We start from the raw sequence: 13,742 nt of genomic DNA on the forward strand, positions 1-13,742 counted from the left end.
CGGATTCGGATTGGCCTTGGCGGATTTGTGAAGATTGGATTCGTATTGTTTTGAGAATCTCGGTCCATTGACAGGTAAATACAAATTGTGAACTTTATATAGAAATGTTAATGAGCATTTTAGAGTTGTTTGATTACAACTTGCAACAGACACTCGCATGTGGGAGTGACTTAAAAAATAAAATACAATAAAAAGAGACCTAAAAAAGAAAATACAATAAATAGAGTTATCAAAATTATTTTAGTTGATTTTGTTTGTTTCTTTTACTATCTCCCTCTCTCTACTTTTTCCTATTTTTTAATTTTTGAGAACAAACAAATTGGAATGTAGACACCTTAATCTAGGCTTCCACATTAGTTTACTTACGACTTTTGATTTCCTAATGATGAAACGGATCAAGAACACCTCGGGAATGTTGAGTGTTTGAGATTTGAGTGTTTGCAAAACCTTTAAACCTAATCTAGCCGAAGCCACTTCAAAAGCCAAAAATCCTACTGGCACAAGTTGGTTGAGCGCCTGCGCGCACAGATCAACTTAACAAGTTTGACCGTTGACTAACGCGTGAGTAGGTGGTACATGCCCGCGCTGCTCCCAAACCTGCGCGCGCGGGTCAAGCTACTAGGTGTGGTCAACAATCAAAGCTTGACCGTTGACCCACGCGCACCAGGGCGCAACACGCGCGCGCCAGAGCGCAATGCGCCCGCGTCGATTAAGCCTGTCCCCATCACCTTTATGGGTTGGTAAGCTTAACCACCAAGCAGCCTCAGCCAGCCTCGTGGACTAACTGAGCTCCTCTCTTTGCAGCTCCATACCTACCACTTCTCTCCTATATATACCCCTCATATGCTTCCATTCAAAGAGTTAGAAAAATCCATACACATTGGGTTCAAAAAATTCAAAGGCTTACAAAAATTCATTTTCAAAAGGTTACCACTTTGTACTCATTTAAGCCAACTAAAGAGATACAAAGGCATCCAAGAGCACAATTTGTTCTTCCTCCTTCAATCATCAAACATCCAACCCCTCAATCTAGCCTTCAAATATCAAAGCTCAAATACTCTTTCAAACCCAAAACCAAAGGTATAGCATACTTACTGTTTTCCTGTTCTGATCCCTGAGGGGGGCTGGCAGGGCCAAGGTTGGTAATCAATACTAGTCCTGGCCCAAAAGCTAACAGGGTTTCAAAAATCGTCCTGGTAGGAACCAGTGTGCGCGGGTCCACAGCACGCGCGCGCCACTCTGTGGCTGCGCGCGCAGGTCCGCGTGGGGATTGGTGTCTTGCTATTTTATGCATTTCTTTGTATATAGATCACTGCGAGCATGTAAATAACTAGTATACTGCTTTCCTTTGTTAGAATTGTTAGCTGTATTTCAATATGCATATCTGCTGCTGTGGAGTACCCTTGAGATCATTCTAGATATGTTCTAGAACCCAGAAACATGTAAACCAAACACTGGTTAAATGGTTTAGACAAGCGCACGTCGGGGTGCAACAAGCGCGCCAGAGCTCCATACGAGCGGGCTAGTCTGTCTCTGACCAGTGAGTGGCCTTGCGTGGGTAACTTGGCCTTAGGTCGTTGTTTTATCCCCACACTGTTTATGGGGTGTTTTGTTAAATTGTAGGGCTTTTCAGCCTTTAAACTGTATATTAGAACTGCTTATCAACTGTTTGGTTTGTCTTGGGTGTGCACTGGTTCTTCCAGAGCCCAGAGGAAAATAAAAACAGAGCTTGTAAGAAAGGCACATCTGCGCATGCGTATTGCATATTGGCGCGCGAAGGTTGGAACCGCGTGCAGTGGCCTTGGTCAGTGCATGCAAGTTCCTTCTTGCGCATGTCAAATTTGGAACAGTGCACTGAGTTTAAACAGAACCTGGTTTTATCCTATTTACTACTTTCGCATCCATGCTATGCAATCACACCCTACAAAATCGTGTTATAGCTTTAATCCCTATTAACTGTTCCCCCGCCTTAATTGGCTAAAATTTGATTAATCAAATAGAATCGCAAACATCTTTCGCAAATGCCTAAGTAGAGACCGATCTCCGGATTGGGTGAGAGGGGTGCCTTAAAACCCTTCCCCTCTCGCAACCTGGCTCCCAAACCCAGATATGGTTATGACGGACTGGTGCTTTCACTTTTTCAAATTAAACAGCGCTGCAGGTGCTTTAAAATACGGTTCATTGGGTGTCGGACCTTCAAATCCGAGTGGCGACTTTGTATTCCAAGCGCTTGTCATCCGCGCTTGCGCTCCCTCAATTATGGGCCCTGCTTTGGAAAGGAATGAAATCATTTCTAAGGGCATGCTGCCCACATGGAATGGAGAGAATAATATTCTAAGATATCCCAAAATAGAATTAGGGACCGACAAAATAGGGCGGAGAGATTACTTGCTTATAAATACACTTTATCCATGTTTTAGTGTTTAAAATTACATAATCCGTGGACTTTATAAGTTGTTTCTAGTGCTTACAATTACATATTAATCCTTGCACCAAATGGGATTTTGGTGGAGGGAAAAACGTTTTAACCCATAAAAAAAGGCTAGGGAAAAAAGGGTGATGCGAATCGTATCCCTTGAAGTCAGGTACCCCACGATTACAAAAAATGAATAAAACGGTAATTTCGGGCATCACACGAGGATTCATGTGAATATGACATCCTGACACTCTTCTTGCAAATCGGGTTCCACGTGGTATCCTGGTACTTGACACGCACATCCTAACCATTCAAAAATGTAATTGACGGTCCGAATTAAAAATATTAAATGGATTTTTAAAATGCTTTTAATCCGGACCGTTAGTTGTATTTTTGAACAGCCCAAATGTGCACATCGGGTACCAACCAAAAGTTTCTTGATTACTGAAAAACCGGTGCAACAGAAAATACTAGGTGCAATTGTGTAAGATTATTGTACCAACCAAAAGTTATAATAAGAAGCTACAATAAGTATTTATGGTGACATGGAAATCATCAATTAAAAGTTTCCATTATCTTACATTATTGTACCAACCAAAAGTTCCCCTTATCTCGATTACTAGTATTTAATTATGTAGCATAAATACTCATTAGCTTGTCCAAACAAATATTTATTTTCCTTACGGATCTCACGTCATGTAACGTTGTTGGGGATTGATCTTGTTAGATCACAGTTGTATGTGATAGTTACATTTGACAGATATTGATTGTGAAAAGAAGTTAATGTGCAGTCTTGTTCATGTGCAGTTGTGTGCTGCATCTTGCTAGTTGCTTGCGCCTTCTCTTCTGCTGCTACTTCACCAACTATAGTTGTGCCTTACAGTGGCCGCTCATTGGTCATGTACATCCGGACTGCTACCAATCCAGATTTCAATCATGTGGCATGGTGCTATGTCCCTTTTGTAGACACTTCGAATGCTACAGAAACAAATGGAGTACTTAAGCTTTCTGTTTCCATTTCATGGCTATGTAATAGACTCAAACTCATATCTCTTGGTACTAATGTGCCGTTGTTTCCGTTCCCTCTTCTTTAGATGGAATGGAAACAAATGGTACTATTTACTTTAGTATTTTGTAGCCAATTGGCTTACGAGTCACTTTTCTTTATTCTTCTTTTTTCTTTCTTTTGTTTCCTCCTAGGGTATGCTCCTCATAGGCTGTATATTCGGTTATTCCCTTATTTATTTCAAGCTGATTTAACCAAAAAAAAGAAGTTAATGTGTTATTTTCTATTCCAGCAAGTGTAATTATATAATACTCCGGGAGTACCGCCACGTGGTACTTCCTACTACTTTACAACCACACATTCATATGGGTTCTACCACTAAATGTATAAACCCCACAGAAATCTGTGGATATAAAGTGATTCAGAGTACCACGTAACGGTACTCCTGAACTACCTAATAATTACTCTTCGAGCAATATTGGTAGCATAATGTTTGCATACCATTAAAGAGATACAGTACTTCATGCTATTGCATGATAACTAGCGGCAAATCTTGTGCTATGCATGGACTAATTAATTATAATTTTATTTAACTTATAACGTGATATTAAGTACTTATTAATCTCTTTCTCATAATATATAACCTTTAATTCAAAAAACAAGTACTTATTTTCTTTAGTGGAACGGAGCCTAAATGTGTCACATTAAGTGTGAAGATAACCAAAAGTTGACACATTAGCTTTTGATTATTCACTTAAGATGTTGCTAAGCTCAACAATGTTGAGCTTCACAATGATCACTTCTAGTCAATAACCAAAACAAGGGTCCACTATAATTTCACTCTTTCTTTTTCTCCCCCTCTATTTTCCGCCATTCACTTCCCTTCATTTACGGTTTTTTTAGGCAAAAATATATCGATTCTCTCTCTTAATTTTGGAGAATAATCGGTGACTTTTTTTCTTTCTATTACGATTTTTTTTTTTTTTGAGGGGGGGGGGGGGGGGGGGGATAGAAACGGAAAAGAATAGTGAAATACCTTAATCCGGCGACGATAAGTTGAATTGTAGATGATCGAGAGATATGAGCTTCACTTTTTGAAGGAAATAAAGAGAAATAGTTTGTGGATGAAGTGAAGAATATATAGAGTAGGCGAATAAGAGAAGAAGAAAATACCAGTTGAAACACGTATGTATACAAATTTAGGAACTAGTTAACTTATGTGATGTGAGATCCACAAATTTTGATTATTGAAAAAAGATTGCTAGTTTTGGTTATCCAAAACCCAAAATTTGATTATTTATAAGGATGTTGCTAAGTTTGATTATACAATTGTGAGCAATTTTTTGCACTAACATTATTAACTTTAAAAACAATTGGCTTTTGATTATACCACTGTGGATGGCCAATGGTGGATTTGGATTGAAAAGTAGGGTGGCTTATTTTTGTCTTTATTTAAATTTTTTTGTATTTATTTATTTTGCGTCAAACTTTTGTGACTTATTGGTTCGTCTCAGCGAGAGGAATAGGAAAAGTAAATTTTTTTGACCGAAACTCATAATTTTTTAAATAAAAACAAAAATAAGTCAATAAGAAAACTTTTTTTACTTATTCTTGTTCTTTTTAAAAAAATTATGAGTTTTCTTCTCGTTGAGACAAATCAATAAGTCACAAAAGTTTGACGGAAAACTAACAAATGCGAAAAAAATTTGAATAGAGACAAAAAAAGTTATTATTTTACTTTTGAAGCCAAATGAGCCCTAAATATCATGTACATATCTGGACCTGATTGACATTTTAAACTATAAAATATTTACTTCCTCCCTTCCAAAATGAGTGACATTTTTCGAAAAAACGTGTTATTTCAATTGCTTATATCTTTCAATATGAGAGTTAAAAAATATGCAATATGAATCTTATTTGATATATTTTAATTAATTTTATTAAATAAAGTTTCAAAAATCACAAAATTTCATAAATCGAAAAATATAAGCATTTTAAAATGACACTAAGTCTCAAAAAGATCACTCATTTTATAACAAAGAGAGTAGAATTGAAGAAAGAGGCATTGTTCGTTTGGTAACTTTGGGTATTTTAGTTTTAGAGGTGGTTGAAGAGAAAAATATGGTAATGATTGATGAGAGAGGTAATGAGTAGAGAGAGAGATAGAGAGAAATGAAATTAATAATTGAAAAAATATAATAACAATTAAAAAAATATAAAATAATGATTGAAAAATAAAATTAAAACAAAGTAAAGATAAAAAACGAACAAGGCCACTGATTTCCCCACCAACTTTAGTGAATCACAGTTGACAAATTCAATTTGTTCTCAAATTCGAATAATTAAAAAGCCCCACCACCCCTGTAACTTGAAAATCGATTCTCCTTTTATCTTTGAAAAAAGCAAAGAACCCATGGGGCCCAAAATAAATTCAAAACGCTAAGCGCGGTGACGATTTAAAAAATCTGTAAGACACCATCTCGACCGTCCGTTTTTCCAATCTGGTTCACCTTCCAAAACTCTGTCACCAGATCTTAGACCCCACATTTTCAAAAACAGACAACAACCCATTTTTTCCAAAGAAAGATTTCAAGAACCACAGCATTTTTTCCAAAGATTTCAAGAACCACAGCAAGAGAGAGAGAGAGAGACTAGTTCAGAATCAAGAAACTAGGAAAGAAATTAGAGAGAGAGAGAGAGAGAGAGAGAGAGAGAGAGAGAGATGTTTGTAGTTCAGAATCCAGGGACTGGAAAGAAATTAGAGAGAGAAAGAGAGATGTTGTGAAGATTTCAAGAACCCATTGTTTGAAAAGATTTCAAGAACCAGTGAGAGAGAGAGAGAGAGAGAGAGAGAGAGAGAGAGAGAGAGAGAGAGAGATTTTCTAGTTCAGAATCCAGAAACTGGAAAGAAATTAGACACAGATTGTGAAATTCATGTTCTGTTGTTTACATTCTTGAATGAAGATCCACTGCAAAGATTTTTATTGAAACCCTAGAAAAAACAACCAGCAATTTCAGGGTCTCGTCAATTGGGTATCCTCTTTCTCACTTCCTCTTTCAGGTACCTTCACTTTTACTACTATCTCTTTTCCAATTCAAAATTTTCCAAATTTCTTGACCTTATTTGGGGGGTTTTCTTATGTGTTAGAATGTTGAGGGACATCAAGTCCTCGCGCCGGTATTCGGGCAAGAACTCCAACGCAGAGGAATTTGAGAATGTGCCGGTAAACCCTAGGGACTCTTTGGTTGCTCAAATCACCACAGACCCAATCAGGGCCCCACGAAACACAATTCAAGAACCAAACCCTAATCCCAAATCTGTTGTAGAACAAGATTTGGGTGGTAGGAGTACTAAGATTGAAGGAACACCTACGAAGCTTAAAAGGGTGTTTATGTGGATAATCTCTCAGAATTTGAAATGATATCGTATTGACTTTGTTCTGTTATGATTTTGCAGCTGCGTGAGGATACGCAAAAGGGTGTTTATGTGGATAATCTCTCAGAATTTGAAGTGCAGACAGTGGGTGATATTCTTAAGCTTTTGAGTCAGGTTACAAACCTTACATTATTATCTCGTCTGCTTTGGCTATGCTATCTCCCTCTTTTACTGTTTGTCTCTAGTTATTATACCTTATCATTAAGCTAGCCTTGACTAATTGGAAATTTGCAATAGGGTTCTTCGAATAGGAAAGTCGCTTCCACCAACATGAATAGAGAGAGTAGTCGATCGCACAGTGTCTTTACCTGCGTAATAGAGAGTAGGTGGGGAAAGGATGCCATGTCTAACCTACGGTTCTCAAGGCTAAACTTTGTTGATCTTGCCGGCTCAGAAAGGTAATGCATTGGTCCTTCCAAAAAAAAGAAAGAAAAACTCAAATAGTTCAGTCATGTTACGGTCGCTAATGTATCATTCACTTTCACAGGCAGAAAAGTTCTATCGACCGGGAGGTCGTCTGCTCTATCAACCGGTCTGCTATCCGGTGAACTCCGGTTGACAATCTCTTCTGTTCAGACAGTCGGCCTGTCAGCCGGTTCGTCAACCTGTAAATCAAAAATTCATCCGAATAATTCCGTTAAAGCATGTATTGAGCTCAATAAGTCTTTGTAAATATTAATCATTGAATCCAAGAGACTCTATGCAATATTTCAAGGCAAAGAAAAATTAGTCCGAAAAAGGACTTTGCGATAAAAGTTTTTGAACTTGCCAAATGATAAAAACTTCATCAATGTAATCATCAAAATAATAAATAGTAATGCATATAATTTTTCAACAAATTATCATGCATATTTTTCCAACAGGACTCTTTTTAGGAAAGGCCCACTCCAAGTTTCAAAAGCAAAGTCCAGTCCCTAGAGCATTGGTACTGAGACTGTAGGACTTTCTACTTATAAAAGATTCTTTGCCTTTATTGTTTCTTTCAACTAGCTATGTGAGACTATAGGTGGGAGGCTTTGTTTTGCAACTTGTTTGTCCTATATCGACAGAGCAAATGCTCAATTGGCAAAGTGTTCACCTATAAAGCCATGTACTCCAGTCAAGGGGATTTAATACTATAGTTTTGGCTTTCTCGTATTGTGACTATTTATTTATTTTTTTCTGTAAAAATTGTCAAGTGGTTCTTAAAACAGGCCTTGGGCACCCAAATACCTTGGGCCGGCCCTGCTTGAGAATGAATGGTAAGGTAAATGTGTTTTGATCACATGGTTATAGATGCTGGACCGATCCTATTGAAATGTTGCATGAATACTACTCGTCAAGATGAAGTCATTGTAGGATTTAGATCAAATAACTGGGCTCCGAGTGGGTCCCCCATATTGGCTATTGGTGTGCTGTGCATAGGACTGCACAAGCAGCTCAAGGTTTGGCTTAACTCATTTAGTAATTGAGTTGCGCTTGAGTTTTAGACAGCTTGAGCTTGGCTCGTTTATAAAGACTTGTTTAGTGAATGAATTGGATTCGACTCGATATGGGCTCGGCTCAGTGCGCTCGACTCGCTTACACCCTCAGATAGAGACGGATCGAGAAATATAGCTTAGTGGGGGCACCTTTTTAGTCATAATAGTGAAAGTTCATTTTTTTAGTCAACCACGGTAAATCGTACAAAATTAAGGCATGGAGTATTAACTACAAAAGTTTATAACGCGTATTTTAAGTTAAACTAGGTAATAATAAGCATAAAATTTCAGATTAAATTTTTAAAGTATGTTTTAAATGAACATTGACTAATTTTAGAATGATCAAACTAGTTTTGTTAATGATTTTATTGTTAAATACTCCTATTTCTTTCAGACAGTTAAAAATAAGGAGAATCAAAAAAGAATAGCTCCAAATAAACAAACAATTCATAAAGCAACAAGTATAAATGCACCATATGATGAAATTCAAGCATAAAATTAATTCTATATGTGTATTTTCGAGATATATGCAAATGTGTATGTTTATATATTAGCACATTTTCAAAATTATGCTAATTTATATAAAAATACTTTTAAAATATTTTAATTTCGAGTGGGGACACGCGTTTGAATGGGGGCACGTGCCCTCGTGTGGATCCGTCCCTACCCTCAGAGAAAGTCTAGTGGTGCCAAAATGACAATATTGGCAAAAAACACTACCCCAATGGGTGGCTGTTTGTGTAGCCATAAAATGGCTGAGCCATTTCTCACCCAAAATGGCACCAAAAATGGCTCAAGTCATTTTTGCCACGTCACCAAAGCCGCCACCAAACTCTTCTTTTTCTCAATTGGACCCATACAAATAACTGAAAATAGGGTACACAAAGAATTATATGTGGAGATGAATGGCCAAAAAAATTGCCCTGCCCCGTTGCACCAACATTACCAATTTTTGGCCAAATGACACTATTCGTGGACATTTTTTTGGGAATGGCTAAGGCCATTTTGCCAAAATCATTGGACTTGCTCTCAGGAAGGTAATCTAAAATAGATATGATGGTTCATGGGGTCATGGCAAGTCTGAAAGTTTGGAATGTTCAACAAATATAATTACCTGTATAAGAAAAGTTGGATTTGAATTGTACTCCTATATTAGGAGTAGTAACTTGCTAGTTTAATACTTACTATGAACACGTGTGGCTTAACTTTTCTGAATACTCTTCTTTTTAAAAGTTACAAGTAGTAGTACATTATGAGTGCAAATTTCATCTACCTTAGCTGGAAAATTAGGGTTTTTCATCACCATCAATTGCGGGCACCACTGTGCATATATTATACTCCCTCCGTCCCTTTTTAAGTGTCCTGCTTCGTAACTCCAACTTATTAAAAAGACATTATCATTACACCTTTCACATCAACTTTTTCCTCCACTTTCCCTACTTACCCATCATCATTACACTTTTACTCACTAACTTTTCAAAATAAAATCTACTTTTAGGGACAAAATAGACAATACACCAACTTTTACCCCCCTAACTTTACAAAATGGACACTTATTAAGGGACAGCCCAAAATGGAATACTGGACACAAAAAAAGGGACGGAGGGAGTAGTAATTTTAACCGTTCATCTTATAAGGCTTAGAAAGTAGTACATCTTCATAAAAATCAGCTTTATTGGATATGGATAGGTATATAAAAAATTGAAGTTTGGTTTTAAAAATCGACGATAGATAAGTTTAAAGTTAAACTATCCATAGCCGTCTATTTTTTAAACTAAGATTTAATTTAAAATATACCTATCAATATCCGATAAATATAATTTTTTGTACAAATGTATTACTATATGGACCCCACAAGATAACGGTTCAATTTACTGAAAAAAATACACGGCGGGAGCCGCAATACGTGGTGGAAACCATGGGGTTTCCACCCAAGGTGAATTTTTTTTTTCTGTTACATTATATACGCCATGCATGACAAAATCCTAGAAACAGAAATGGTGCAAGCTGGCTTTGACTAGTTTCCCTTCCCCCTTATCTCTAATGTGGTACCAAAACTAGTCCAAATTCAGTCCCACTTTTGTTCTATATATATCACTGTCAGATCAAATACTAGCATTTGAAACATTAACTCAATCCTTCAAAACAAATTATTTCAGCAAAACCCAAAACAGAGAAATTACTAACGAGCTAGCTAGGTGCATCTTCCAATCCATAACAATGGTGGATGTAGTGGATTCAGCTTATCCCAAGCATGCCATATTCACCGAGGCCGAAAACATACCGTTGATCGATCTCTCGGCCGAATCGAACCTTTTAGCTGAGATAAGGGATGCATGCAAGGAATGGGGATTCTTCCAACTTGTCAACCATGGAGCCTCTCTAGAATTGCTCCGCAATATCAAGTCGGCGGCGAGAGAGTTCTTTGCACAGTCCAAGGAGGAAAAAGGAAAGGTACGTAAAATGTTTGTAATTTCACGCTCGAAATTTCTCGAGCAGTGCAGTATTTTTAGACAGTGGTGGAGGCAAAATTTTTAACTCTATTAAAAATTTCCTTAAGAGTTTAGTCAATTGGCTAAAGTCAGATTTTTTTATTGTTTGGAGGGATGATGGTGAAGTTTCTAAAAGATTGTTGGGCAAAAGTGCTGCTTTCTAATTAAGTAGGGAAAAACGTGTAGATTTGAAAGTACGGATTTAAGAAGTGTGTAGAGTCCACACACTTCTACTATAGGAGAAAATCATTGTTCGCGGAGCACTGGGAAGATCTCTTAATTATATATAACAGACCTATATAACCTACCAAAAATTTCTTTGTTACTATTTAATTTTAGCTACTTGGACAGGTGAAGAGGGATGAAGTAAACCCATTGGGTTACTACGACTCTGAACATACAAAGAACGTTAGGGACTGGAAAGAGGTGTTTGATCTTGCCGTTGAGAGTCCAATAGTGATGCCGGTTTCCCATGATCCCAACGACAAGGAGCTCATGGAGATGCATAATCGGTGGCCGGAATACCCTCCTAATTTCCGGTAAGAATCAAGCTAGCTAGTTTCTTAATTTCTCTCTAGCTAGCCCACCTGAGTATTTATGCAGTTCGGACTCATGGGACCATCATGGGCCTCGCTTAGATGGTCTGATATACTATTCCGTTGTAGTAGCTTACTAGCTATTAGATTGTTAATCACCAATTCATGTGAAAGATTAAAAATGTTAGAGATCAAGATGGATAACTTTATTATTTATATCTTCAATAGTTACTGTTTATAGATTTTTCATGCAATTCATCACGTTTTTTCTTCCAGAAGAAAAGTCGTTCATCTTTCGGATACAAAAGTGATAAATTCATGAACAATCTACGTACGCACAAAAAGCCGGGAGATGACCGAATTTCAAATTAGAAGAATAGAAGTCTCGGAATCTGAACTACTTTCTCTGCATTATGTTCGAAATAATTTGAAGATTGTATTTCTTCTGATCGGGAAGATGGTATTTCTTGATAGTTCTTTAAAACATTAATTAAAAAAGGGATTGGCAATATTTTGACAGAAGATAGCTTTCTAAAGTACTTGTACATGTGTACGTGTGGAATGATAAATTGGCTCAATTAATTAATTAACCACAGGGAGGCATGCCAAGAATACGCTCTTGAAGTGAAAAACCTAGCTTTCAAGCTATTGCAACTCATTTCCATGAGCTTAGGATTGCCAGAAAACCATTTGGATGGCTTCTTCAAAGATCACGCAAGCCTTGTCAGGATCAATCACTATCCGCCCTGCCCAACCCCTGACGTCGCTCTTGGCGTCGGTCCGCACAAGGATTCCGTTGGTTTAACCATTTTGGCTCAAGACGACGTGGGAGGATTGGAAGTGAAGCGGAAAGCAGATGGGGCGTGGATTCGAGTTGAACCCATCCCTGATGCCTATATTGTTAATCTTGGTGCCATTATGCAGGTAACCAGAATATCTCTATAGAAAAGTTTTTTTTTTTTTTTTGTTGAGATTTTGTAATTGATCCTTATTTAATTTACAAATGGTTTTTTAATTTTCTTGTTTGGTTTACAGGCTTGGACCAATGACAGGTATGAGAGTGTGGAGCACAGGGCCATAGTGAACTCTGAGAGGGAGAGGTTTTCAATTGGATTCTTCTTCAACCCAGCACACCATGTCAATGTAGAGCCCCTGAGAAAGCTGATAGATCACCAGAAGAACCCAGCAAAGTACAAGCCGTTCAACTGGGGAAAGTTTGTTGCCACTAGAAGGCGCAGTAATTTCAAGAAGTTAGATGTCGAAAACCTCCAAGTTTCTGATTTCAAGATTAATGCGGCAGGGTTGGCCTAAAATTAGCTGGCCATTTCTTAATGGTGAGAGAAGAGATAGCACTAGTGTTGCATATGTACGTACACCTGTAACGATCGATCCCGTGAGTCCGTGACCAGACTATAAATAAAAATAAGAGGTCCGAAGAATAAACGGATGCGTCTAGTTGTATGATTGCTTATGCATGTACGACTATTAGCTAGCTTTCTTATAGTAATAAGATGGCGTGTTGGATATGTATGTACTGTTGCGATCGATCGCGTGACCGGATGTAAATGACCATACAATGTTGTGTTGAGTTGTATTGTCTATTTATGTACAACTATATATGTCACACCCTCAATTTTCAACATAAATAAAAAAGATTTCCATAAATAAAATCATCACAATATTCTGTACGAAACCTAAAAGATTGCCATACTTTCATTCCCATAATTATGCTTCCAAGTCCATTAGATTTTAAAATATTACATCATCGGCTCAACGGCCCCAAATTAACATAAGTGTCAAGTCTCAAGAAAGTTAAGAGTTTACAAATATTACATAATCAAAGAATTGTAACTTGAGTTACAAATACATCTTTCAAAAGAAATTTATAAGGATAAATAAGACACTCCTTAATTTGGTTAACTTTCAAAAAGGTGTGTCCACACTTCAAGCACTCTAGGCATGCATGCTATTGTTCCGGATTAACACCTGAAAATGATATAAGGCTTGAGCTACACTAACCCAGTAGAAAAGTCTACGCAAACTCTAAATGCAAATGAGCAATACAGAAGAACATACGATAGAAACCCAATGGCAACAGAGATAAGCATAACTATCAAGATCATGTATCCGACTAATGCCAATCCACCTTCTCGTGCGGCACATTCTTTCCCATTTCTCCTTCAATCACAAGCGAACATAAAATACAATAGGGGTTACCAAAATGAACTGACTAATTTAGATTTTGGGGTTTCGGATGTCTTAGAGATAACCCTAACCTCTCACACATCAACTAAAACCAGCATTTAAACTCATATCAATCTAACAAACTACAACAACTATTCAACCGTTTAATAACTTTTCGAATGAATACCACAAACAACTTCCTCATTCCATAC

At 37.4% G+C, this 13,742-nt stretch overlaps 1 protein-coding gene across 1 annotated transcript; it reads left to right on the forward strand.

The window, feature by feature from the left end:
• Positions 1 to 10,282: 10,282 nt before the first annotated feature.
• On the forward strand, positions 10,283 to 12,872 carry LOC131326473 (jasmonate-induced oxygenase 2-like). Its single transcript, XM_058359263.1, has 4 exons — positions 10,283 to 10,772; positions 11,162 to 11,349; positions 11,943 to 12,270; positions 12,382 to 12,872. Exons 1-4 carry the CDS (start codon positions 10,539 to 10,541, stop codon positions 12,655 to 12,657), a joined length of 1,026 nt encoding a protein of 341 aa, XP_058215246.1. The 5' UTR covers positions 10,283 to 10,538; the 3' UTR covers positions 12,658 to 12,872.
• The last annotated feature ends 870 nt before the right edge of the window (positions 12,873 to 13,742 follow it).

This window comes from Rhododendron vialii, chromosome 5a (assembly GCF_030253575.1).
Source record: "Rhododendron vialii isolate Sample 1 chromosome 5a, ASM3025357v1".
Classification (NCBI taxonomy): Eukaryota; Viridiplantae; Streptophyta; class Magnoliopsida; order Ericales; family Ericaceae; genus Rhododendron; species Rhododendron vialii.

Excerpts from the sequence above, each read along its gene's own strand:
- LOC131326473 (XM_058359263.1), top strand. The coding sequence starts at position 10,539 with ATGGTGGATGTAGTGGATTCAGCTTATCCCAAGCATGCCATATTCACC. Across the intron at positions 11,350-11,942 it reads GAATACCCTCCTAATTTCCG|GGAGGCATGCCAAGAATACG; the intron begins GTAAGAATCAAG and ends AATTAACCACAG. Across the intron at positions 12,271-12,381 it reads ATCTTGGTGCCATTATGCAG|GCTTGGACCAATGACAGGTA; the intron begins GTAACCAGAATA and ends TTTGGTTTACAG.